The following is a 27,183-nucleotide window of genomic DNA, read 5'->3' as shown; positions in this document are numbered from 1 at the left end:
CCAAATCCGGCTTTAAACTTCTCCACAACATTATCTCGGAGCTGCCTGGTGTGTTCCTTGTTCTTCATGATGCTCTCTGCGCTTTAAACGGACCTCTGAGACTATCACAGTGCAAGTGCATTTATACGGAGACTTGAATACACACAGGTGGATTCTATTTATCATCATTAGTCATTTAGGTCAACATTGGATCATTTAGAGATCCTCACTGAACTTCTGGAGAGAGTTTACTGCACTGAAAGTAAATGGGCTGAATAATTTTGCACGCCCAATTTTTCAGTTTTTTATTTGTTAACAAAGATTGAAATATCCAATAAATTTCGTTCCACTTCATGATTGTGTCCCACTTGTTGTTGATTCTTCACAAAAAATTACAGTTTTATATCTTTATGTTTTAAGCCTGAAATGGGGCAAAAGGTCGCAAAGTTCAAGGGGGCCGAATACTTTCGCAAGGCACTGTATAACATTCCCCAAAAAAAATTTACGAATCAAATTTTTTAACATTTTAGGCCAGTTTGTTTTCTGCTACATATTTTTGGTAAAAAAAAAAAACGGAATTTTTGTAAAATCTTACCTGTAAAATTCCTTTCTCTGAGTCCTCCGACAGTCGCCGCCTCCTCTAAGTCATCACTATTGGGTATTGACTTCCGCTGTGCAGGAGTAGCTAGGCATAAGACTTAGTCAAAAAGAACAAAGGCATTTGCATATACACACCAATGGGGGCTGTCCCACTAGGTCAATACCCCCCTGCACTGACCACTCCCAACTCAGTTTGGTAGCATAGCAGTAGGAATTAAGACAACAACCCCAAAAGAGGGGCGGGGGCGGCGATTGTCAGAGGACTCAGAGAAAGGAATTTTACAGGTAAGATTTTACAAAAATTCAGTTTTCTCTTACGTCCTCCGACAGTCGCCGCCTCCTCTAAGTCATCACTATTGGGATGTCCCAAAGCAGTGTATACATGAGGGGTGGGAGACGCAACCGTAGAAAAGGCAACGCAGTACCCACATCAGAGAAAGGAACCTTACACGCACAGTAAGAGAACCTTCTGGGCAACAGAAAACAATGCTCAACAGGAGCAACAGCCCAGGAAAGCAAACACCAACAGCCAGGGACCCATAAAAAACAAGGGTCATTCATGGCACTGCCGCACTGAGAACTTTGCGGCCAAAGGAGGCATCAGCTGATGCCAGAACATCTACCTTGTAGAATTTGGAAAGTCGCAGCCTAGCACACCAGGGCCACAGAGGCCCGATGCCAATAGGCCCAGGACGCACTCAAAGGGATTACATCTAAGTCCGCATCACACAAATACATGACACCCTGATGAATTTGATCCACCATAGCCAACGTTGTCGGCGGGGCAGAATCAGCCACTAGGACGCGCCTGAGCACCTGCGTCCAATCCGCGACAGCCTGAGCTGCCATAAGGGAAGCAAAAATAGCTTTCAGCATGGAACCGGTAACCGAGTAAGTATGGCGGGCAAGAAACTCCAGTCTCCTGTCCGTGGGGTCCCGGAACACCGGGGTATCTTCCGCCGGAATCGCAGTAGATTTATTCAAAACCACCACCGCGTGATCCACCGGTGGCGGCACACATCAGTGGCGGGTGTGAAGGGATAGCGCAGCTTGAACCTACTTGGCACAGCAAAAGGCTTCTTTATATTGCGCCATTGTTCACTAACAGCGCTGAAAATCCTCAGTGCAAGGGAAAACCTGCGATGATTTGCGTCTCCGCTGCGTCCCATAAGAGGCCAGGACAGCAGGAGGACATGGTTCATCCTGTAAATGCAGCGTTTGTTTGATAGAAGCAACCAATTCATCCATGATTGCAAGCTCTTCAGACGAGCCAGGAGGGGAATCATCAACCCCTTCAACCTCTGCCTCCCCTTCCGACCCCACAAAGTCCAGGGAGGAACGGGACCCCGATAAGGGAACCCCAGCCATAGCAGCCCCATCACCATCGCCCTCTGAATCAGAGGAAATTGAAACTCTGGGCCGTTTTGTGGATTGAGCAGCCACAAGCATCTGCACCTGAGCAGCTAGGTTAGCCACAATGGCAGCCAAATCTCCCCCCTCGGGGGAAGCAGCAGACCTTGGCCCCCCACTAAAGTGGGAGGAAATTTTCTTTCCTGAGAATCCATGCCCCAGAAGTTTGCAGGAAAAAAAGGGGTACTGTCCCTTTAAGAGCGCGGCAGCGTAGCCCACCGCACACACACAGCACACACCGACCCCCACAAGGAGAAGTACAACAAACTTAGGCAAGGAATACAGGAATAAGGAAAGGTAAACCTGGAGAGATCCCTCAGGCTGCTGCATCGATCGCTGGTCTCAGGGCAAAGGAAGTGATGTAATACAGACTGCTCCTATAAAGCCTATGGGAGGCTCCACAAACATGGCCGCCGGTGGGGGACTGTAAAGGCAGAGCATGCAGCGCTGACATGTGGTCTGAGCGATCGCCGCCAAAATGGCAGCGCTTGGCGCCAAAAATGCCGCTCTCCACACACAGTAATGGCCAGCATATGCTATTAATAAAAAAATGGCGGACCGCAGCAGCGGCCGCCGCATGTATGCATAACATGTCTCACATCATGCCCCACAGCATACAGCCTGTCTCACAGAGAAAATACACCGCTTGCAACACAGCACAGTGCAGGATGGCCCCCCTCCTTGCAGCCCACAGAAGCAGCAAACCAGACAGGGAGCCCAATAGTGTGTACAGAAATGCAGGGTTACACAGTCCCAGACTGACACCCACTAAACAGACAGGTCCCCACACAGAGTACACTTACCTTGCGAATGGCATGGGGAGCCCGCCCAAGCGATCAAGCCGCTGCACAAAAGACAGGGAGAGTCGCAGCCAGGACGCAGTAGAACAGCGGTGCGAAACCGCATGGCGTCCAGTGAGGTAGCCACCTCACCGCAGCATCCCTGCAGCGAACAGGGATGGGTCGTTCACACATGCCAGGAAAAAACCTGACTGAACGCTCGATGGCAGGCTGGGAAGCCACTGGCCCACAACCTGCGACCAGGGGGGCCAGCCCGAGACCCAGCCCGCACGATCCTCTTCATCAGAAGAACTAACTAATGCTGAAAAAAATAACAGTAAAGAGAGAGAAAAAAACTCAAATAAAAGCAAAAAAGAAGATAAAGGCTGAGACAAAAAGCCCCAGCACAGAAACAGCCTGCTACTCCTGATAGCTAGACAATGAAACTGAGGTATGGATACAGGAAGCAGGAGGGTATTGACTGAGGGGACCACCCCCTGGGGGTGGGATATGCTAAAAGCTTTTAATATTGACATATTCTGTTGCCTAGCTACTCCTACGGAGCAAAGGTCAATAACCCCATAGTGACGAATATGGAGAGGCGGCGACTGTCGGAGGACGTAAGAGAAAGGAGGGATGCGGACGCAAGACCACCTTATCCTTGTGAATCACCAAGTACGGAGAATGGCAAGATAACGCTGCCAGCTCCGACACCCTGCGAGCCGAAGTGATCACCACCAAAAAGGCAACCTTCTTAGACAGCAGAGGCAACGAAATCTCCCGGATGTGTTCAAAGGGAGCACGCTGTAACACGGACAGAACCAAGTTCAAGTCCCATGGAGGTAAGGGCTCCTTCCTGGGAGGAGCCAAATGTCTCACACCTTGAATGAAGGTGCGAACCAGAGAGTGAGACCCCACAGGGCGTTGGAAAAGAACAGCCAGTGCGGACACCTGGCCCTTGATCGTGGCCAGCGCCAGGCGCTGGTCCACCCCAGACTGGAGGAAGGCCAACACTCTCGACACCAAGTACGAGCGAGGGGAGAACCCCCTGGACTCACACCAGGCGAAATAAGCCTTCCAGGTACGGTAATATATTTTACCAGAGGAGGTTTTCCTAGCCTTGACAAGGGTAGGGATGACCTCAGGGGAGAGACCCCTGTCCTTCAAGACCTGGGTCTCAACAGCCAGGCCGTTAAAGCCAGTGACTGTAAAGCAGGATGGAAGATCGGACCCTGTGACAGGAGATCTTCCCGCAGAGGCAGCCGCCACGGAGGCGCCACTGCCAGGTGAACAACTTCGGCGTACCAGGACCGGCGTGGCCAGTCCGGCGCCACCAGAATCACCAGATACGGTTCCGAGGCTAACCTGCGGAGGAACCTGGATAGCAACTGAATCGGAGGAAAGGCATACATCAGACGATACTGATGCCAAGGGGCCACCAACGCATCCGAGGCATCCGCCACAGGATCGCGCGTTCTTGCCATGAACCTTTCCACTTTTTGGGTTAGCCGAGGTGCGAACAGATCCACGTCCGGGGATCGCCACTTCGCACACAGCATTTGGAAGACCTCCGGGTGCAGGGACCATTCCCCCTGGTCCAGGGTCTGGCGGCTCAGATAGTCGGCCTGCCAGTTCTCCACACCCGGAATGTGAACTGCTGAAATCGCCGGGACATGAGTCTCAGCCCAAGACAGAATGTCGGTCACCTCCCGGGCCGCCCTTGGTGGTTGATGTAAGCCACCGCGGTAGCATTGTCCATCTGTACCCGAACAGGACGGCCCCGAAGTCGGTCTGACCACTGGAAGAGACAGAGTTTTATCGCTCGCAATTCCAGCACATTTATCGGGAGGGAGGAAGACTCCTCCGAACAAGTGCCCTGGGCAGACAGGTTGCCCAGGACTCCACCCCAGCCCGACAGGCTGGCATCCGTGGTAATCACCGTCCACAACAACGGACGGAAGGACTTGCCTTCCGACACCGTCGGGGACTGGAGCCACCACAGAAGAGCCAATCTGGTCTGACGACTCAATGAGACACTCAGATCCAGGGACTGAGGTAGTCGGTCCCACCTGGCCAGGATCTCCGCCTGGAGAGCCCGCGCGTGAAACTGAGCAAAGGGTATCGCCTCGAAGGCCGAAACCATCAACCCCAGGCCCCGCATACAGGTCCTGAGTGACGAGGACGGATTGTCCCTGAGGGACCTGATCTCGTCCTGCAAGGTCCGGAGCTTGTCCTCCGGCAATAACACCTTTGCCTGAGCAGAGTCCAGAATCATTCCCAGATAGGGAAGAAGGACCAATGGAGACAACGTCGATTTCTGAACGTTGATGGTCCATCCGAACTCCTGTAGCGTCTGCACCGTGGTGGACAGATCACGCAGTAGGTCCTGGCAGACACTCGATCTCAGAAGGAGATTGTCCAGGTACCCCAAGACCGCAATGCCCTGTGCCCTTAACAGGCCCAGAACCGGCGCCAGCACTTTGGTAAATACCCTTGGAGCCGAAGCGAGACCGAACGGTAACGCCACAAACTGATAGTGGTCCTCCGCAATAGCAAACCAAAGGTACCGCTGATGACCCTCGAAAATGGGGATGTGCAGGTACGCATCTTTCAGATCTATCGATGCCAGGAATTCCCCTGGACTCAGGGAGGCCACCACCATACGGAACTTCCGAACGCGCACAAAGCGGTTCAGCGCTTTCAGGTCCAGAATAGGACGTACTTTGCCCTCCTTCCTGGGCACAGTGAACAGATTTGAATAAAATCCTCGAAACCTGTCCCGATGAGGCACCGGGACAATCACTCCCTGAGCAAGAAGGTCCTGCACCACCTGATGCAGGTCCTGCAGACGCCCAGGAGGCAAATGAAGATTTGAGGGAAAAAATTTGTCCGCCGGCCGGGAAAGGAATTCGATCTTGTACTTTGATCGATTGATTTCCTGAACCCACCTGTCCGAAATCCGGAGCAGCCAAGGTAGGAGGAAACCGCGCAAATGTCCCCCCACCCCTGAAACGGGTGAGGGCGCCCCTTCAGGCAGAGGCGGATTGACCCGCCGAGCCGGCATTGCCTGACTTCTGCTTGCCCGCCCAGGGTTTCTTCTGGCTCCCCTGGGCCTTGAAGGGCTTGCCCTTGGATTGGTTCCGAAAGGCACGAAAGGACCCCTGAGTGGATCGAGACGCAGAACCCCGCTTGCCACGAAAGGACTTGTTCTTCGGGTTCTGGGGCAGCAAGGTGCTCTTGCCCCCTGTGACGCCTTTCACCAGGGTATCCAATGCCTCGCCAAAAAGGCGAGAACCAGCATAGGGAAAATCAGCAACAGTTTTCCGTGAGGACTGGTCAGCCGACCAGCTCTTTAGCCAGATCAGTCACCGGTTAAGCACTGAGACACTAGACAGGCGTGCTACTAAAGGGGCCTCATTTAAGGCCGCATCACACATATACATGATTCCTTGGTGAATTTGATCCACAATATCCAGCCGGGCAGGGACACGAGGTTGCTCCTAAGCACCTTAGTCCAATCAGCCACCGCCTGAGCCACCAAAACGGACGCGAAAATGGGTCTGAGCAACGAGCCCGCCACCATATAGGAATGGCGGGCTAGAGACTCCAACCGCCGGTCCGTGGGATCCCGAAAAACCGGGGTATCCTCAGAAGGAACCAAGGTAGCCTTGTTTAGTACGGCCACAGTGTGATCCACCTGTGGAGGCACACACCATCGTGATTCCGTAGCCGGTGCAAAGGGATAAAGCAATTTAAACTGACTAGGTACCAGGAATGGACGTTTTAAAGTGCGCCACATTTCATTAACAGTGTAATGAAACTCAGCAGGGCAGGGAAAAACCTGCGCCGACTTGTGGGTCCTGTGCGCCCCAAAAGAGGACACAATGCCCGGAGGACTGGGCTCATCCTCCAAATGCAGCGTTTCCTTAACAGAAACTATCAATTCATCCATGGTCGCGTGCTCTTCGGGCGACCCCGGGGAGGAAGTATCAATCCCCTCCACCTCTGCCTCCCCCTCAGACCCCAGAGGGTCTAAGGATGAGCGAGACCCTGAAAAGGGCACGCTCGCCGCAGCAGCCATATCACCATCTGAATCAGAGGAGAGAGACAATCTGGGCCTCTTCCTAGCAGCACGTTCAGCCATCAGCACCTCCATATTGGACACCAAGGTCGCCACTACAGCGGCCAAATCAGGTCTCAGAGGGGCCACAGGAGAACTGGGGTCCCCCATCAGAGCTGGGGGGAAGTTGCTGTCCTGAGAATCCATTGCCCAAGATGAAACAACAGTGCAAAAAATTTGGTACTGCCCCTTTTAAAACCGCTGCGGAGTGCGCAGCCCACCGCTACAGATACAGTGACAAAAGACCCCCAAACAGGAGAAGAAAAACTGAGCCAGAAATGACAATACAGTATGAGAGAGATAGCCTGCAGAGTGTTACCACCGATGTCGCTGCTCCAGAGGAAAAGGAAGTGCTGTCAGAGGAGGCTGAACTATAAGCTGCATGACTCAGGGAAAATGGCTGCCCCATAGGACTGAATGGAAGGCTCCGGCAAAATGGCCGCCGAACATGCGGTCGGAACGATCGTTCTGCCACCGCAAGATGGCGCCGGATGGTGCCAAAACAGCATGTAGTATTGCCCATAGTGAAGCCAGACATGCTTGCCCAAAATTAAAGTGGCTGCCGCGCGGTTTTACCCCGCTGCGGCCGCCACACATACAGTCTGCACCCCCACACACACCGAAGTGACACAGGGAAAGGGAGCCCCCAAAAACACACCGCATCGCAGCGCATGTACAAGCGATCCCCGCAGGGATCGCATCAGGGAGCCACACAGGCACAGACATGGGGACACACAGCAACACAGGACTGCCACCCCAGACAGAGGCCCCACACAGTAGTACTTACCTGTACCAGATGGTGTGGGAAGCCTCTCACAAACGGAAAGCCGCTGTCCTCATCTGACAGGGAATGCCGTTAGCCAGGGACATTACACTGCAGTATCGCAGATGTGTCCAATGAGGTAGCCACCTCACGGCTGCATCCCTGCTGTGAACAGGGATGGGTCCTTCATAATGCCAGGACGAACCACGGCTGAACGCTCAATGGCGGGCTGGGGGTCCATCTGACCCTCTGCCCTGGAAAACCAGGGCGGTCAGTCCGAATCCCAGCACCGCATGAATCCATCTTCTACTAAAAATCGACTAAAAACTAAAGCTGACAAAATAAACAGCTAGGGGGCTCAGGTATTTGTTTGCTTCTCTCATTTTCTTAGGACACTAGCAAGAAACATGATAGGATCATACTGGCTGACTGACACATTTATTTATTGTTTGCCAGTATCCAATTCTCCTGTAGACAAAAGTATAAGCTATTAATCTCAGAATTATTCTGACCCTGTGTCCCTTAATGAACAGTTTTGAACTTTTCCCCTACATTGGTTATGTTTTACCTACCTTCTGCATGCATCATGTAGACTCTTTGTAGGAACTTCCTATACATGGGCACGTTTGTGTGCCCCAGCAGGGGTTCATAATCACTGTTTTACTGTGGTGAAAAAGGCAGAATGTGCCAGTACACTGTGTGTTGACTGCTTGTAGTCCAACTCTGGGAAAGCTGCAGCTAAAATGTAACAGTTATCATCCTACTACAGGGAGTTTCTATGGATATACTGTATACCTTGCTGCTAAGATTTCAATAACATAAAAAAAAAAAAAATGGGATTTTTGACTTACCGTAAAAGCCATTTCTCTGAGTTCATTGACGGCTTCTCCATTATTCAGAACCATAGGGTTATATTGCCCCCTACAGGAGTAGGACACTAGGCAGAAAAAAAGACGTAGCTATGCCTATGGGGCCACCGGAGCGTCTGAGGCGTCCGCCAGAGGATCCAATGCCCCTGCCACAAACCTTGGCATCTTTCTGTTGAGCCAGGATGCCAACAGATAAACCTCGGGGGTGTCCCACCAGAGACATATCTGATGAACCACATCCAGATGAAGAGACCCCTGGTCCAACACCTGCCAACTGAGATAGTACGCCTGACAGTTTTCCACTCCCGGAATGTGTACGGTGGAGAGGGCAGGATTTAAGCGTTCTGCCCACTGGAGAATGCCAGCTACTTCTTGGGCTGCCAACACACTCTTTGTTCCACCCTGGAGATTGACATAAGCCACCGCCGTGGCGTTGTCTAACTGAATCTGTACCGGAAGCCCCCGGAGGCGATCCGTCCAGTGATCCAGGCACAGCCTGGGCGCCCGATGTTCCAAGACATTGATCGGTAATCTGGACTCCTCCAGCATCCAACAACCCTAAGTGGAGTTTAGTCCCAGGATACCTGCCCTCCCGAACAGACTGGCATTCATGGTGACCACTGTCCAACACAAAGAGCAAAGCCACCAGACCAGAGATCCGCTGATTTCCCGGCTCAGCCAGATCTGATTGTCCAGAGACTTCGGACACTTGTCCCATTTTACCAGGATGTCCTTTTGAAGGGACCTTGTATGGAACTGTGCAAACGGGACCGCCTCAAAGGTATATCCCATCAGGACCAACAACCACAAGCAAGTCCGCAGGGAGGACTATCTGCTGGACAACAGGAGATGAATCGCAGCATGCAACTTCTGGAGTTTGTCCAGATTAAGGAGCTCTTTGACTAGAGCTGAATCCAGAGCCAGACCCAAATAAAACAATTTCCTGGATGGAATCAGAGCAGACTTCTGGTAATTTAGAAGCCAAGCAAACTCCTTCAGGGTTTGTACAGTGATCTCCACCTTATCCATGAAGGCAGTAGTGGACTCCGCTCACAAGAGAAGGTCATATAGATAGCCCAGTACCACAATCCCCCACTGACATAGCAACGCCAGAACTGGAGCCAAGACTTTAGTGAAGACCCGAGCAGCGGAGGCGAGACCAAAGGGTAACATCACGACCTGATAATGTTCTTCTCCTACAGCAAAAAGGAGAAATCACTGGTGTCTTGCTCATATTAGAGTGTGCAGGTAAGCATTCTTGATGTCGATAGAGACAAGAAAATACCCCTCATGTAAGGATGCCACCACCGTGCGAATGGACTCCATTCGGAAATTCTATCCCCGCACAAGCAGTTCAGGGCTTTAAGGTCCAGAATTGGTCCAGAATTGGATGTATCTTGCCCTCCTTCTTTGGGACTGTAAACAAGTTGAATAAAAACCCTGAAACCGTTCAGGTACCAGAACCGGGAAAATCACACCCTGAAGCAGAAGGTCTTGCACCGCACCAAAGAGAGCTTGCAATCGGCCCGGGAACAGACCCACATTGGAAGGGAAGAACCCTTCTGGAGGGAAGAACTATATCTTGTAACCAGACAGTATCACTTTGTAGATCCACTTGTAGGTTACCCAGGCCCGGAAACCAGAGAAGAAGTCTACCCACACCAGCCATGGATGAGGGCACACCTTCATCCTGAAGGAGCTTTTTCTGCAGGTCTAGAGAAACTTGCTCTCGGCTTGCCAGACCAGGGCCACTTGGAACCTCACGAGGAGGACTTGAAAGGTTTTTGAACCCTTGTTAGTGGACCCTGAAGGACGAAAAAACTTTCTGTGAGCTGAGAAAGACAGGTTATGTCTGCAATGAGGTTCTTTTCCCTTCCCAGACTGTGGTAGAAAAGTACTCTTCCCCCCAGCGAGACTCTTAATGATGTCATCCAGGGTAGCCCCAAACAGGCTATTGTTTTGGAAAGGGAAATCAGTCAGAGCATTTTTAGAAGTCTGGTCCGCAGACCAACACTCAAGCTACAATACACGCCTAAGCACCCCTGTTGAAACAGATAGCTTAGAAATCAGGGGAGCCACATACATCCAAGAGGCATCACAGACAAACTGCAGCCCCTGGAGCAACTGGCCTGCCAACCCCCAGCAGGGGGGTTACCAGATGGCACACAGGGACCACCAACAACCAAGGGGGGTCTGAGGGGAAGGAGGGGAACCCACAGGCCCGACCGTCCTGGGGAGGGGCCTGCATCCACCCCAAAACCCTCCAGGGGGAAAGGGAGGATAGCTACTCACCATACCAGGAACCAGATGGGCACCGCTCCAGACAGAACCTCCTCGCCATCGAAATGGGGGAGCTGTCGGCCAGGAGGAACGCTGTGACTCAGGCAGAGACCAAGTTGTATACCTTGCGAGGCGTTTAACTCACAGGCAGTTGATTGTAGATCTCACAGGAGAAAAAAAGCCATTCAAAAGGAAAGAATTGCAAGGACCAGAGTACCAAGCAGCGAACTAGGTCCTTACTCCTGACTGGGCCGAAAAAAACTTAAGATCTATAGCAGAGAAGGGGAGTATACCACCTGGGACTGCCCATAGGTGTAGCCAAGTCTTTTTTCTGCTTAGTGTCCTACTCTAGTAGAGGGCAATATAACCCTACGGTTCTGAATAATAGAGAAGCTGTGTCCATCAATGAACAAAAGAGAAAACAGGTTCTCTCTGACTGTGATACTTTTTTTATTTGCACTAACAATTAAATTTTCAGAACAAGATTTTGAGGTATTCCCAACCATAATGACAACCTATTTATGGCAGACCTGCGAGGAAAAAATCCTTATCACTGTACAACAAAAGCCATACCTATATGCTATTGCTACATTGATGATATTTTCATTATACGGACATAATATGAGGAAAATGTAAAAAAACTTTACTCATTGTTTAGTACATTTACCAACCAACTCAAACAAAAAATTGACTTTTTAAAAGACAAGTGCAAGAGTATAAAAAACAAAGTTTCATACTTACCTAGGTGAATGCAGCATTGGTCCGATGCAACATCTGTCCCCGCCCACCTCGAAGACTGAGAACTGAGCAATCAAAGACCGCTAATCACTCAGTTTTTGGCATTCAAGTGCGCTGTCAGTCACCAGGTCTTTGCTATGCCCCTATATTTCTGGAGCTTACTGGAGCATCGGGCTGTGCAGATGGCGGGGGTGGTTGGCTCAGGCTCTCAGCAGCTCCCTGAGAGACTGCACCAGCTGTCAGTCCAAGCACCTGGGTGGTTTCCGACATTAACATGTCGGGATCCACCCATGTCGGGATCCATCGGGCTGTGCAGATGGCGGGGGTGGTTGGCTCAGGCTCTCAGCAGCTCCCTGAGAGACTGCACCAGCTGTTAGTCCAAGCACCTGGGTGGATCCCGACATTAACATTGGAATCTCTCCAGAGCCTGGACTGGCTAAGTGACATCAGTCAACAGCAGACATTAGCCCACTGCTGGCTGATTCTGGGTCACAAAAGTGCAGAACTAACTGAACTCCTATGATCCACAAGAGAAGGAGCCCTACTTCTCCTTTAGGCATGCATAAAAACTTCCAAGACACCACAGTGTCCAGGGCAGCTGTTAGACATCAGAGCCTACCTGACAGGGCCCCCTGCCCCTGACCCCACCCCCTGCCCCGCCTTGAAAAAAAAATGCAGGTTTGTCTTCAAGTTATATTTATCTTTCTCCAGCCTGTTCTAAATTTGATTGTCTAAATAAAATACTGAGCTAGAATTATTTTTCTTCCATGTTATTTTTCATTCAACTATATTGCTATCACAAGTGATAAATAACATCCAGCTGTCCCCTGGAAATCCATCCTCAGCAGTCATATAATGACTAAATCACCCCCACAGTCAGCATCCACATCGTAACCAAATCACCACACCCTCAGCATCCATATCGTTACCACATCACCCCCACTCTCAGCATACATATCATGAACAAATTACCCCCACCCTCAGCATCCATATCATGACCACATCTACCCCACCCTCAGCATCCATATCGTAACAACATCACCCCCATCCTCATCATCCATATCATGACCACATCACCCCCATCCTCAGCATCCAAATCATGGCCACATCACCCTCATCCTCAGCATCCATATCAGGACCCCACCCTCAGGATTCATTTGTAGGGCACTTCTACAAACACATGCACACTCTTACAGTTCACGCCTTCTGATGGCAGCCTTACTTGTCATCAACAAGACAAATCTGTGGCCACGATCCTGCAGCTACATTTGCATGAGGCTTTATAAAAGTTAAAGCTGCCTGCCAGGCCCCTCTCCTAAATTGATGGGACCTGGGTTCTCTACAGGAGGCCCGGTGGTACCCCCTTATTAGCGGCCCGGACAGTATTCATCAAGCATGGCAAGCTGCACACCTCAATATACAGAGAACCCGCTGACCAATATAATTATCTCCAAAGTTCCAGCATTAAACACCAACACACCAAACATGGCATCTTAAACTGCCAGGCCACTAGATACCACTGTAAATGCTCTAATCCAGAAGACAGAACTAACATTCTAAGAGTACCATCAAAATCATTCCATAAGAAATGCTACAGCAACAAACTCAGTACAAGCATAAGCACTGCCTTGAAAACCCAAAGAGAACCTTCTATAGTACAAAGAGAAAAAACAAATAACCATGCACCTCTTGTAACCACATACAATCCAGCAATAAAAGGGATAATATAGATACAGTATTTAAAGAGCTGCAATCCATCTTAGCAGAGAATGAACTTCTGAAGGAAATATTCCAACAATCCCCAATGCTGACCTTTAGGCAACCACCTAACCTTAGATATACTGTAAATTAGTTAGCAGGAAGGTATGGCCAACCTCACACATTACACAAAGCTTAATAAATATTCCTGCAGTTCTCCATTAATAATGAGAAGTACTTCTCACCTGTCTCACAGTGTATTCCTGTATATCCTTCTGTGCAGACACAGCTGTAACCATCACTCATGTCTTCACAAGTGGCACCATTCATACAGGGGGAGGATAAGCAAGGTCTTAACTCTGTGCAGAAAAATAGAAACTCATAATTCTGTGGAATCATCATGTTGTAAGATATTTTATGTGATGCAGGGATTCCATAACATTCTATAGAAAAGATACTTATTAAAAGTACAATAAACACAGTAAATGTAGTAAAGCATCTTCAGCAGAAAACTTCAAGCAAAACAATTCTGAATATTAATATGGGGAAGGAATATTTCTGCTATTGCTATATTATCTGGGGTGAGATAATATAGCAGCTCATTACTTACGGAAAGATAACAGGAACTAGTCGCTGGAGTCCTAATTGATGGGTTCCCAGGTAGATAACCAAAAGGCCCTCGTGTAACGCTGTTAGTTTTTCTTTGTTCAGCCCGTTTAAATATTTCTCAGTTCACACAAATGAGGGAACATTGTATTCTGACACCGTTCCCACTGCTGTCAGAATACACTTATCTGCAGCTGCTGATCAAGAAAAGTTTTCCAACATGTCGCTTTAACAGAAGTCCATCAAACAATCAACTTCTGTACAGCGGGGACAGGCACAAACTGTTCGTAATGTGGACGGTTCCTACTGAACTGGCTCACTTTCGATTTGTATATGCCAAGCTTTAAAAACCTTTACCATCAATTAAAAGGGCTTCTAAGGGCAAATCATTTTAACTTTAGAATCAGAAGATTCCTGCTCCCACGAAGTTTAAGTAAATCATAATATTTTTCTTACTATGCAATCTAAGGCCCTGTTAATATCTCCCGATTTGGAATCGCACCAAACATGATGCAATTCTGCCTTGAGTGACTGTCATGCAGGATTCGCAGCATACGGCGCCTTTAAAAACCTTGTGAAGCTTGTCACCCAAAATGGAGTAGGAGCTTCTTTTTGGGCAACAACCGTGCATAGGGCAGGGCCCTTTGCAACATGGAAAATCAACTGAGAATCTCGCTTTAAAAATAGCATTGCGGGTGCAATATGAACGGGGCCGGCCTAACAGCACCTCACGCAGAGGTTGTTGTAAGTTCTTTACTGATCCCTTTCAAGTGTCATGGCTTTTTAACAATTGTTAAATAGCAACTATTTTAAAAACTTTTAAAAGGTAAAGTCTTTCTGGAATCAATAATGTAATTCTTGTTCTTTCCTTATTGGCTGGAAATATTTTTTCTATAAGGTCAGCTATTAGTAATAATAAATAATTCCCTAGGTGCATACTGCACTAAATACAAGTACCGTTTGATGCACCATCCAGCCACAGCAGCTGTCAGCCTCCCATAGAGTTTGACAAGCTGCTGACAGCAGTGCTGGACTATGCACCCAGACCTTCCACCCGCACCTAAACTAGGACTAAAAGCCCAGAAAGATAAGGGAAGCTAAACTAAAATTGACAGTAAGAAATAATATTTTTACAAAGAGTTTTAACAGCTAATTTCTAGAGATTGCTAGAGAGCTGTGATAAAGCTCCCTGCACAAGTATTGTTGGAAAAAACAAGAGGCAATGACATAGGTTGGTTTAACTATTTGGCAAAACTTTGGGGGGAAACCTCTCTTCACCTGTTTGAAAAAAGAAATACCATTTTAGCGCACTAAACCACTTCATTAAGTCTGGTGTTTAATGGAAGAATAGAACTCTGCATTTGAATGCTAAAAACTAAGCCTGAGTGCAAAGATTTATGCCATCAATTTACACTTTTATTAGCACATACATTATGACTAACATTTATGTGACACCATGGATTGACATCTTCTCACCAGTTTCACATCTCTGCCCGGTGTATCCCCATGGACACATACAGCTATAGCTGTCATCTATGTCCTTGCACATCCCACCATTCAGACAAGGAAATGAGGAGCATGGTCGAGTTTCTAAGAAAATTAGAAAAAAAAGCCAGTTATACTACACAAAATCCAAATACTTTCATGTTTTAGGAAAAGGAGACCCTGCTAGAGTAGGACTTTGCTGGCATGTAACCATTTTGCGGCCAGGTACTGCCTGATAGGTCCCATATGATTTCAACATGGGACTGTTATTTTTGTACATCCAATGAGAGCAATAATAATATTTTATTTAAAAATACACTAAACTATATGCAGACAAACAAAGTACAATATATAAATCTCTACTTGTTTATAATAACATGAAACTGTAATGTTTTAATAAATTACATGTTTTTAAACTTTTTAAAAAAGTGTTTTTCTTTTTCAACCAATCACAAACATTATATTCACCAATCTTCTTCCTTGCCAGAGTACCATGAGATATTACATATGTCACTGGCTGATTAGAAGAGTGTGCAGCCAAGTACTGTATAACGTGCCCTTGATAGCCAAAGGTGTAAAGAGGTTATACAGTCTTCCTAATGTTTTATTTTTTAACATGTAAAAGAGATTATATTAATGCTAATAGGCTCCATTATGTGTACTAACATTAAAAAAGCCTTGTTTCTTTGAAATATTTGTATCTTTATATACACATAGAAGTACCTGCTCACTGCCTACTTAGGCTCCGCTTTTTGAATTGCAGTGCTACACAATGGTTGTACTTTACAGATCCTGCTCACAATGCAAATCCACATACTGAAAACAATGCACTCCCTGTGTGGTTTATAGCTTATTCCATTTTTTGTTAAGCAAAGAGGAATCCATTTAAATTAATCACTGAGATCCTAGGTTAAATGCTTATTTCCAAATTTCAGTATTTAATACAATGCCAACATATGGAAGAGCAAGTTTGTAAAATGTAAAAGTCATATCAAAATAAAAAGATATATCTTACTGGTCATTCACTACACTTTCCCTTTACTCAGGACACTAGACAAGCTCTAACCTGATTCTCAATGCCCATTCACCTCAACACTAGCTACATAAACTAAAGACAACTACAGCTTTAACCCAAAAAGTGAGACAAGGGTTATTTTACCTGTTTCACAGTGTGAACCAGAGAATCCTCGAGGACACACACAGATGTAAGTAGTAACACTCAAATCCTTACACACTCCCTCATTTAAGCATGGAGATGAAGAACATGGTTTAATCTCTAAATAAAATGAGATTAATAAGAGGTGGTTATTATTGTATTATTATTATTATGTGTGTAGCACATATACATATGGTAGACAGTAGCCTGCATTAATCAGGTAAAATGCACACCACTAGTTGGTAGAAAGCATAAAGTATATACAGCGCTCACCTGTCTGGCAGTGAATGCCTGAGTATCCTTGTCTACACAAACAGGTGAATCCATCAGGTGTGTCCTCACAGATGCCCCCATTAATGCAAGGAAAGGATGCACATGGTCGGATTTCTAGACGAAGAAGAAATATTACAGAAGAACTCTGCTGGGAACAAAAACACCTGGGCAAAACTGGCAAGCAGCTTCTCACCTAATGTAAATAAAGAAGGTGAAAAATGCTAATATTGTTGCATATTAATTTAAAAATGGCACCCTGCCCTTCCACCTCACTTTATGAAACATATTATGCCACGCCAAAAGTGGCATAAGAATGGAGAAATCTTCAAAGAAACTGCAGAAGTGGGTAAAAAAACTGGATTTTTGACTTACCGTAAAATCCTTTTCTCTTAAGTTCATTGACGGACGCAGTCCTCTGATGCATATCAGTAGGGTTATACTGTCCCCTACAGGAGTAGGAAACTAGGCAGGAAAAAAGTTCTGCCTACGCCTATGGGCAGTCCCTGGGGGTATACCCTCTGTCTTCCTACATAGGATGTCAGTTTTGTATCAAAGCAGTGTCAGAGAAAATAACACCAACCCAACTCAAATAGAGGGGCGGTGTAAGAGAACATTTGCTGTGCAAAGACGTCTTCCTGTCATAAATCTGACAATGGCCAATGCGCATGCGCGAATTTGCGCAACCGCGCACGCACGTTCGCGAGTACGCGAACGTACGTGAGACATTGGCGCCAAAGGGACTATTTAAACCCAGCCATTGCACTGCTCTAGTGTTGCCTTGTCTTCAGCCTTGGATACCTGTTACCTGTTTACCTGCATCTTGTTCCTAAGTTCCAGACCCGGCTTGTCCTGACGATTCTCTGATCTCCACCTGCACCGACCCGGCTTGTTCTGACGATTCTCTGATCTCCACCTGCACCGACCTTGACTTGTCCCGTGACCTCTCTTCCTGTCTGCTCCTACTGGCTTCTACGTTACCGAGTGGTTCCTGACCTGGCTCGTCTTACCACGCTTCTGTCATTCCCAGATTCGTCCATCCAACATAGGAAGCTCCTCCTGTTACCCAGGAACCCCTGCTTCCAGAACCTGCTGCCTGCTCAACACCCCGCTCATCGGACTTCTCTGGCAACCTTCACCAGTAGCCATCGTCCGCTCCAAGCAAGTCTCCAGGCGCTCGTGCTACTCTACACTCAGGTGTCCCCTGTCTGCACTATCAGGGGTCCCGAGTCGGAGGCGCAAGGGAGGCCTTCCTCACAGTGTCAGGCTCATCTCCAGGTACGTGATAGTACAAAGCAGCCAGATGTCTTAGCCTGACCGAGGAACCTCCCCTAAGGACGAGCTATGTCATCACCTGGCGGCACTGACCCGATCAGTCAAAGACTTACAAGAAGGCTGCAACCGACTTGAAGAACGAGTCACTTACCCCGCCAGCCTCCTCTTCAAACGCCCAGGGGGGATCTCCTGCTGCACCTACAGTAATGGTTTTGCCTCCAGAACCTCGTGTACCTACCCCGGAAAAGTTCTCTGGTGATCGCAGCAAGTTCAGGTCCTTCCATAATGCCTGTGAACTTTATTTTGCGCTGCAACCCCGGACCTTTTCACTCGAAGCCACTAAAGTAGGCTTCGTTATTTCCCTTCTACAAGGCGAACCCCAGTCCTGGGCACACCGTTTGCTTGAACAAAAGGATCCCTGCTTATCCAGTTTAACCTTGTTCTTTGGAGCTATGGCCCAGTTATATGAGGACCCCCAGAAAACCACTACTGCTGAGGCAGCCCTCTATACCCTTCAGCAAGGCCTCAGAGCAGCACAGGACTATGTAACTGACTTTAGAATGTGGAGTGCTGATACTCACTGGAATGATGCTGCCCTCCGCCACCAATTTCGGATGGGACTATCTGACTCTCTGAAAGACGAATTGGCCCGTGTAGGGGTGCCATATACTCTGGAAGCCCTGATACACCTGGCGATCCAGATAGATAGACGCCTAAGAGAACAGCGTGCAGAAAGATCCTCCGGTCAATCCGACCCATATGGATGATGCCTCGAGTCTTCAGACCCTCTGGTCCGACACCCTCAGCATCCGCTCCTTCCACTACTGACTCTTCTGAACCAATGCAGCTTGGCATAATCCGTCCTTCTCTCACCCCAGAAGAACGTCAACGCCGGCGACTGAATAACTTGTGCCTGTACTGTGAAGAAGATGGACACTATGTGAGGTCTTGTCCAGCTAAGAGCCGTAAGTGCCTAACCCTTTCCTCTACTAACCAAGGGTTGTGCCCCCACAAATCCTCTCACCTGACTGTTATTATCTCGTTACAGCTTCAAGAAGGGGCTATCCAGGCACCCGCCATTATTGATTCAGGAGCCTGTAGCTGTTTTATTGACCTGAAATTTGCAACTCAGCTAAAAGTTCCACTAAGGCCCAGATCACAGGGACTGACTATCCATTTGGCCGACGGATCTCGTATCAGATCTGGACCTGTCACACAAGAGACTCTTCCCTTGCATGCTACCATATCTGGTAACCACCAGGAGCTACTACGCCTAGATGTCATTAGTTCACTTCTATTTCCCATCATTCTGGGCATGCCCTGGCTGCAGGCACACAATCCCTGCATTAATTGGAAAACGGGAGAGATTAAATTCCAGTCATCTTACTGTCAACAACTCTGCCTCTTCCAACCACAAGACCCCCTGTCTTCATTACTGTGTATGGACTCTGATACCGAATTGTGCTCTTCTGTGCCTGCAACCTACCACGATTTCTTAGATGTCTTCAGCAAGAAGGGAGCAGAGACTCTTCCCCCTCACAGACCATATGATTGCCCTATCGAGCTTCTTCCCGGAGCCGAAATATCCTTCGGACGGATTTTCCCACTCACTGAACTTGAACTTGCCTCACTAAAGGAATACCTTGATGATAGCCTGAGAAAGGGGTTTATCCGCCCTTCCACATCTCCGGCAGGAGCTGGGATTTTCTTTATAGAAAAAAAAGACCACTCGCTCCGCCCCTGTGTGGACTATCGTGATCTAAATAAAATTACAATCAAAAATCGTTACCCGTTACCATTAGTGCCAGAACTATTCCAGAGACTCCGCTGTGCCACAATTTTTACTAAATTGGACTTACAGGGAGCATATAATCTAGTGTGAATCTGGGAAGGTGACGAGTGGAAGACAGCATTTCGCACCCGTTTCGGGCACTATGAGTACCTAGTGATGCCCTTTGGGCTTTGCAACGCCCCAGCCACCTTCCAGCACTTTGTTAATGACATTTTCCGAGATTTTCTGGACTTGTTTTTTATTGTTTATACTGATGATATTTTGATATTTTCCTCCACTATAGAAGACCATCATGAACACGTAAGAAGTGTCCTAGCCCGTCTCAGACAGCATGGCTTATACGCAAAACCTGAGAAGTGTGAGTTCAGTCGTCAGAGTATCCAATTCCTGGGTCTGATTCTTTCCACAGAAGGTATTAAAATGGATCCTCAAAAAGTTTCTGCCATTTTACACTGGCCGGTTCCCTCTGATAAAAAAGGGGTGCAACGGTTTGTAGGGTACGCAAACTTTTATCGGAAGTTTATCAAAAATTTCTCTGCAATCATCTCCCCCATCACTTAGTTAACCAGACATGGTATCCAGTTCCTGTGGACTCCTGAGGCGCAGACCACATTTGAAACCCTAAAGGCTTTCTTCACCTCTGCACCGGTGCTTCGACACCCAGAACCTGGCCTGCCTTACGTCCTAGAAGTGGACGCATCTGAGTTGGCTGTAGGAGCAGTATTGTCGCAGCGGCAAGGAGCCAAAGCTCTGCAACACCCGGTTGTCTTCTTCTCATGCAAGTTATCTCCGGCAGAGAAAAATTATGACGTCGGTGATCGAGAGCTCTTGGCAATTAAGGCTGCCTTGGAAGAGTGGAGATACCTCTTAGAAGGGGCAGCCCATCCAATCCTAGTGTACACAGATCAAAAAAATCTGGAATACTTGCGAGCTGCTAAACGATTAAAGCCCCGCCAGGCCAGGTGGGCTCTCTTTTTCTCCAGGTTTTCCTTTCATGTCACTTACAGGCCAGGATCAAAGAACACAAAACCGGATGCATTATCCCGTATGTTTTCTGATGCTGAGAGATCTGCAGTCCCAGATACAATTCTGTCGTCAGGAAACTTCCTGTTACTGCAAGACGACTTACTGCTACAGCTCAAACCGGCCTCTGAGGATATTTCCCCACTTCCCGGAGTGTCCTTACAGGTTAAGGATGGATTTTTATGGCATAATAACAAAATATTTGTACCTGAAAGATTGCGGGTCCCTGTCCTGGGTCTCTGCCATGACCATTCCCTTGCAGGTCATTTTGGAGTCCATAAGACCTCTGAGTTGCTTCAACGCACCTTTTGGTGGCCTGATCTACAGAAGGACTGTAAAAAATACATTGAAACCTGTGTTACATGTATCCGGAACAAGACCCCCAGGTCTAAGTCTTGGGGCTTGCTCAAACCCTTACCAGTCCCTGATAGAGCTTGGAAAATGATTTTGATGGACTTCATCGTTGAACTCCCGCCATCTGAAGGCTACACTACCATCTTCGTGGTGGTAGACCGGCTATCCAAGATGGCACACTTTTTGTCCATGAAGGGCACCCCCTCGGCCATGGATACAGCTAAGTTATTCATCAAAGAGATTGTGAGACTGCATGGAGTTCCTGCCAACATTGCATGGAGTTCAGAAGGGCAGACTTTCCAAAATTGTACTCATTGATAGAAAGGGTAAACTGGGACCGAACCCTAGGATCCCTGACCACAGAGGAAAAATGGGAATGCTTTAGGAACATATTAAGCAAAGGCATCTTGCAGTGCATTCCTATGGGAAATACATTTAGAAGAGACAAGGCCAAACCTGGCTGGCTAAACCGTAGTGTTAAAAATCTTATTAGGGGAAAAAAATTGGCCTTCAGGAAATATAAATCAGAAGGCACAGTATTGGCTTGCGACCAATACAAGGAGGCAAATAAGAAGTGTAAACACGAAATCAAGATGGCCAAAATAGACTTTGAGAGACAAATAGCGGAGGATAGTAAAAAAAAAAAACCAAAGAAATTCTTTAAGTATATCAACAGCAAAAAAACTAGGGCAGAGCATATTGCACACATAATTAGCGATGATGGGAGGATGGTTACAGAGGACACTGAAAAAGCAACCGTGCTAAATGCTTTTTTCACGTCAGTATTTACACAGGAAACGGAGGGGTACACTGACCATGACTGTTTGGTTAGTAGTAATACACAGGACTTGCCACTATGGCTAACAGAGGGTGAAATCAGGGAAAGGCTGGATAAACTTAACACAAACAAATCACCAGGCCCGGATGGCAAACATCCGAGAGTACTCAAGGAACTCAGTAAGGTTATATCCAGACCACTGTTCCTGATCTTTGCGGACAGTATTAGGACAGGAGATGTACCAGGAGATTGGAGGAAAGCTAACGTGATTCCGATATTCAAAAAGGGTCAGAGGCATGTCCCGGGAAATTATAGGCCTGTCAGTTTGACATCGATAGTATGTAAACTTCTGGAGGGGATGATAAGGGACTATATCGTAGAGTTTGCTAAAGACAACAGCATCATCAGTAATAACCAGCACGGGTTTACAAATGGGCGTTCTTGTCAAACCAATCTATTAGCATTCTACGAGGAGGTGAGCTGTGAGCTAGATAGGGGCCGACCAGTGGATGTGGTGTACCTAGATTTCGCTAAGGCGTTTGATACAGTTCCCCATAAGCGCTTAATTTATAAAATAAGGTCTGCAGGTATCGACAGCAGGGTTTGCTTTTGGATACGGAACTGACTAAAAGGGCGTGTCCAAAGGGTGGTAATAAACAGCGCATACTCAGACTGGTCTGAGGTAGTAAGCGGGGTCCCCCAAGGCTCAGTCCTGGGACCAACCTTGTTCAATTTATTCATAAACAGCATTGAGGTCGGGGTCAGTAGTTCAATATCAGTTTTTGCAGATTACACAAAATTGGGCAGGGCAATAACTGCACAGCATGAAGCAGATATCCTACAGGATGACCTGGACAAAATAACGGAGTGGGCAACGACTTGGCAAATGAGGTTTAACGTAGAGAAGTGTAAGGTTTTGCACTTGGGGACTAGAAACATAAAAGCACAATACACGTTAGGAGGGGAACCCTTGGGGGAATCAAAAATGGAGAAGGATCTGGGAGTCTTGGTTGATGATAGACTAGGCAATAGCATGCAATGTCAAGCGGCAGCTGCCAAAGCTAGCAGAATATTAGCATGCATAAAGAAAGGGATGTATTCCAGAGATAAGACTATAATCCTTCCACTTTATAAAACTCTGGTCCGACCGCATCTGGAGTATTCTGTCCAGTTCTGGTCGCCAGTCCTCAGAAGGGATGTGTTGGAGCTGGAGAAAGTCCAGAGAAGGGCAACTAAACTAATTAGGGGATTGGAGGACCTTGATTATGAAGAGCGTCTGCAATCGCTTGATTTATTCTCCCTGGAGAAGAGACGCCTGAGGGGGGACATGATAGCAATTTTTAAATATCTCAATGGGGATCTCAGCTTAGAAAAAAAGCTGTTCAGTCGAAGGAATTGCATGAGGACTCGGGGGCATACAATGCGATTAGAGGAGAAGCGTTTTAACCTCAGGCAACGTGGGGGGTTCTTTACTGTTAGGGCTACAAGATTGTGGAATTCTCTACCACAAGAGGTGGTTTTTGCGGGTAGTATGGTGGCTTTCAAAAGACTATTGACGTGCATCTCAAGGATCAGAACATTCAGGGGTATGTGAGATGATTACAGCCACACACACCTACACAGGTTGAACTGGATGGACTATTGTCTTTATTCAACCTCACCTACTATGTAACTATATAGAAACATAGAAACATAGAATGTGTCGGCAGATAAGAACCATTTGGCCCATCTAGTCTGCCCAATATATCTGAATCCTATGAATAGTCCCTGGCCCTATCTTGTATGAAGGATAGCCTTATGCCTATCCCATGCATGCTTAAACTCCTTCACTGTATTTGCAGCTACCATTTCTGCAGGAAGGTTATTCCATGCATCCACTACTCTCTCAGTAAAGTAATACTTCATATTACTTTTAAACCTTTGCCCCTCTAATTTAAAACAGTGTCCTCTTGTGGTAGTTTTTCTTCTTTTAAATATGCTCTCCTCCTTTACCGAGTTGATTCCCTTTATGTATTTAAAAGTTTCTATCATATCCCCTCTGTCTCTTCTTTCTTCCAAGCTATACATGTTAAGGTCCTTTAACCTTTCCTGGTAAGTTTTTTCCTGGAATCCATGTACTAGTTTAGTAGCTCTTCTCTGGACTCTCTCTAGAGTATCTATATCCTTCTGGAGATATGGCCTCCAGTACTGCGCACAATACTCCAAGTGAGGTCTCACCAGTGTTCTGTACAGCGGCATAAGCACTTCTTTCTTTCTACTGCTTATACCTCTCCCTATACATCCAAGCATTCTGCTGGCATTTCGTGCTGCTCTATTACATTGTCTTCCCACCTTTAATAAAATAATTACTCCTAAATCCCTTTCCTCAGATACTGAGGTCAGGACTGTGTCAAATATTCTATATTCTGCCCTTGGGTTTTTACGCCCCAGGTGCATTATCTTGCACTTATCCACATTAAATTTCAGTTGCCAGAGTTCTGACCATTCTTCTAGTTTTCCTAAATCCTTTTCCATTTGGCGTTTCCCTCCAGGAACATCAACCCTGTTACATATCTTTGTGTCATCAGCAAAAAGACAAACCTTACCATCGAGGCCTTTTGCAATATCACTTATGAAGATATTAAACAAAATTGGTCCCAGTACAGATCCCTGAGGTACCCCACTGGTAACATGACCTTGTTCTGAATGTTCTCCATTGACTACAACCCTCTGTTGTCTGTCACTCAGCCACTGCCTAATCCACTCAACAATATGGGAGTCCATGCTCAATGACTGCAGTTTATTGATAAGTCTTCTATGTGGGACAGTGTCAAAAGCCTTACTAAAATCTAGATATGCAATGTCTACTGCACCTCCACCGTCTATTATTTTAGTCACCCAGTCAAAAAAATCTATAAGATTTGTTTGACATGATCTCCCTGAAGTAAACCCATGTTGTTTTTCATCTTGCAATCCATGGGATTTAAGATGTTCCACAATCCTATCCTTTAATAGGGTTTCCATTAATTTGCCTACTATTGATGTCAGACTCACTGGTCTATAGTTGCTCGATTCCTCCCTACTACCTTTCTTGTGAATGGGCACGACATTTGCCAATTTCCAATCTTCCGGGACGACTCCTGTTACTAATGATTGGTTAAATAAATCTGTTAATGGTTTTGCCAGCTCACCACTAAGCTCTTTTAATAATTTTGGGTGTATCTCATCAGGACCCTGTGACTTATTTGTCTTCACTTTAGACAGCAATCTTAGAACCTCTTCCTCTGTAAAGACACATGCATCAAATGTAATATGTATATGTATATGTAACATAGTATCCGTCAGTGGAGTTCAGTTCACCTCCAGATTTTGGAAATCCCTTTGTGAGAAATTGGAGATCGAATTGTTCTTTTCTTCCGCATACCACCCACAGACCAATGGTCAAACGGAAATGACCAATCAGACACTGGAACAGTATCTACGCTGTTTCTCGTCCTTTTCCCAGGATGATTGGGTGACGCTATTGCCACTAGCGAAGTTCACATACAACAACTCTGAACATTCGACTACCAAGCAGACTCCATTTTTTGCCAATTATGGTTACCACCCTTCCTTTCTGATCACCACAGTACCTGAATGCCCTGTCCCTGCTGTCCAGGATACAGTAAACTTTTTTGCATCCAACACTGAGTTACTTCGGGAAACCATGGCTAAAGCTCAAGAAAATAATAAAAAATTATTTGACAGGAAAAGAAAGGGAGAGCTGATATTGGAACCTGGTGATCAGGTATGGTTGGCCACAACCAATTTGAAACTTACCTGTCCTTCAAGAAAACTTGGACCTAAATTTGTGGGTCCCTTTCCTATTAAAAGGAGAATCAATGACGTCTCTTATGAACTGGTACTACCTGATTCTTTCAAAATCCACCCTGTTTTCCACGTGTCCCTGTTAAAACCTGCATTACCGAACCCCTTTCCTGAAAGGGGCAATGGTCCCCCTGAACCTGTGGTAGTCAACGGTGAAGAGGAGTTTGAGGTTGAAGCCATTGTTGATTGCAGAAAAAGGGGTAAACAAATTCAATATCTGATTAAATGGAAGGGTTATGGACCTGAAGAGAACTCTTGGGAGCCAGTGGACAATATCCATGCAAAAGATTTAATCCAGGCTTTCAAGCGTAATCACCCAGAGAGGTTGGCCCGGTTGGGCATCCGGAGGCTGCCCATTGGGAGGGGGCAATGTAAGAGAACATTTGCTGTGCAATGGCCAATGCGCATGCGCGAATTCGCGCATGCATGCACGTTCGCAAGTACTGACGATTCTCTGATCTCCACCTGCACCGACCTTGGCTTGTCCCGTGACCTCTCTTCCTGTCTGCTCCTACTGGCTTCTACGTTACCGAGTGGTTCCTGACCTGGCTCGTCTTACCACGCTTCTGTCATTCTCAGATCCGTCCATCCTACATAGGAAGCTCCTCCTGTTACCCAGGAACCCCTGCTTCCAGCACCTGCTGCCTGCTCAACACCCTGCTCATCGGACTTCTCTGGCAACCTTCACCAGTAGCCATCGTCCGCTCCAAGCAAGTCTCCAGGCGCTCGTGCTACTCTACACTCAGGTGTCCCCTGTCTGCACTATCAGGGGTCCCAAGTTGGAGGCGCAAGGGAGGCCTTCCTCACAGTGTCAGGTTCATCTCCAGGTATGTGATAGGCGGGTACTGCGTCCGTCAATGAACTTAAGAGAAAAGGATTTTACGATAAGTCAAAAATCCAGTTTTCTCTATTGTTCATTGACAGATGCAGCCCTCTGATGCATATAAGTAGGGACGTCCCAAAGCAGTACCCTAATGAGGGGTGGGAACAGCAGAAAAAAAACAGTCCCCAAGGCCAAACATAGCAAACAGGCAACATAGGACTCATCAGAACAACAACAAGAGGTCCACCTGAAAACCAAACAGAACACCCTCAAGGAAGGCCAAAGGGCCCCCCAAAACAGCAGCCTGCAAAACTTTGCGGCCAAAGGAAGCATCTGCAGATGCCAGCACATCCACCTTATACAATTTGGTAAAGGTGTGAACAGACGACCAGGTCGCCGCCTTGCAAACCTGAAGCAAAGATGCCTGATGGCGAAAAGCCTAGGAAGCACTAAGCGCACGAGTAGAATGCGCCTTGACAGGGAAAGGTACCTGACCCTTAATGGAATAAGCCTGCACCACTGTGTCTGAACCATCAGGA

General features: G+C 47.2%; 1 protein-coding gene across 8 annotated transcripts in view; it reads right to left on the bottom strand.

The window, feature by feature from the left end:
- SNED1 (sushi, nidogen and EGF like domains 1) overlaps positions 1–27,183 on the bottom strand; it is a 444,915-nt gene that overhangs the window by 160,789 nt on the left and 256,943 nt on the right. For all 8 annotated transcript variants that reach the window (XR_014225094.1, XM_082252243.1, XM_082252240.1 and 5 more), the window contains 4 exons: positions 16,757–16,870; positions 16,487–16,603; positions 15,319–15,432; positions 13,482–13,595 (listed from right to left, as the gene is read on the bottom strand). Coding sequence is in view for 7 of the 8 variants with exons in the window: in XM_082252243.1 (XP_082108369.1) it covers positions 13,482–13,595; positions 15,319–15,432; positions 16,487–16,603; positions 16,757–16,870 (459 nt within the window). In the remaining variant the exon portion in view is untranslated. The remainder of the gene's footprint in view (positions 1–13,481; positions 13,596–15,318; positions 15,433–16,486; positions 16,604–16,756; positions 16,871–27,183) is intronic.

This window comes from Pelophylax lessonae, assembly GCF_965119305.1.
Source record: "Pelophylax lessonae genome assembly, chromosome: 3".
NCBI lineage: Eukaryota > Metazoa > Chordata > Amphibia > Anura > Ranidae > Pelophylax > Pelophylax lessonae.
Note: the sequence above shows the minus strand (reverse complement) of the source record. Positions and strands in the feature narration are given on the sequence as shown.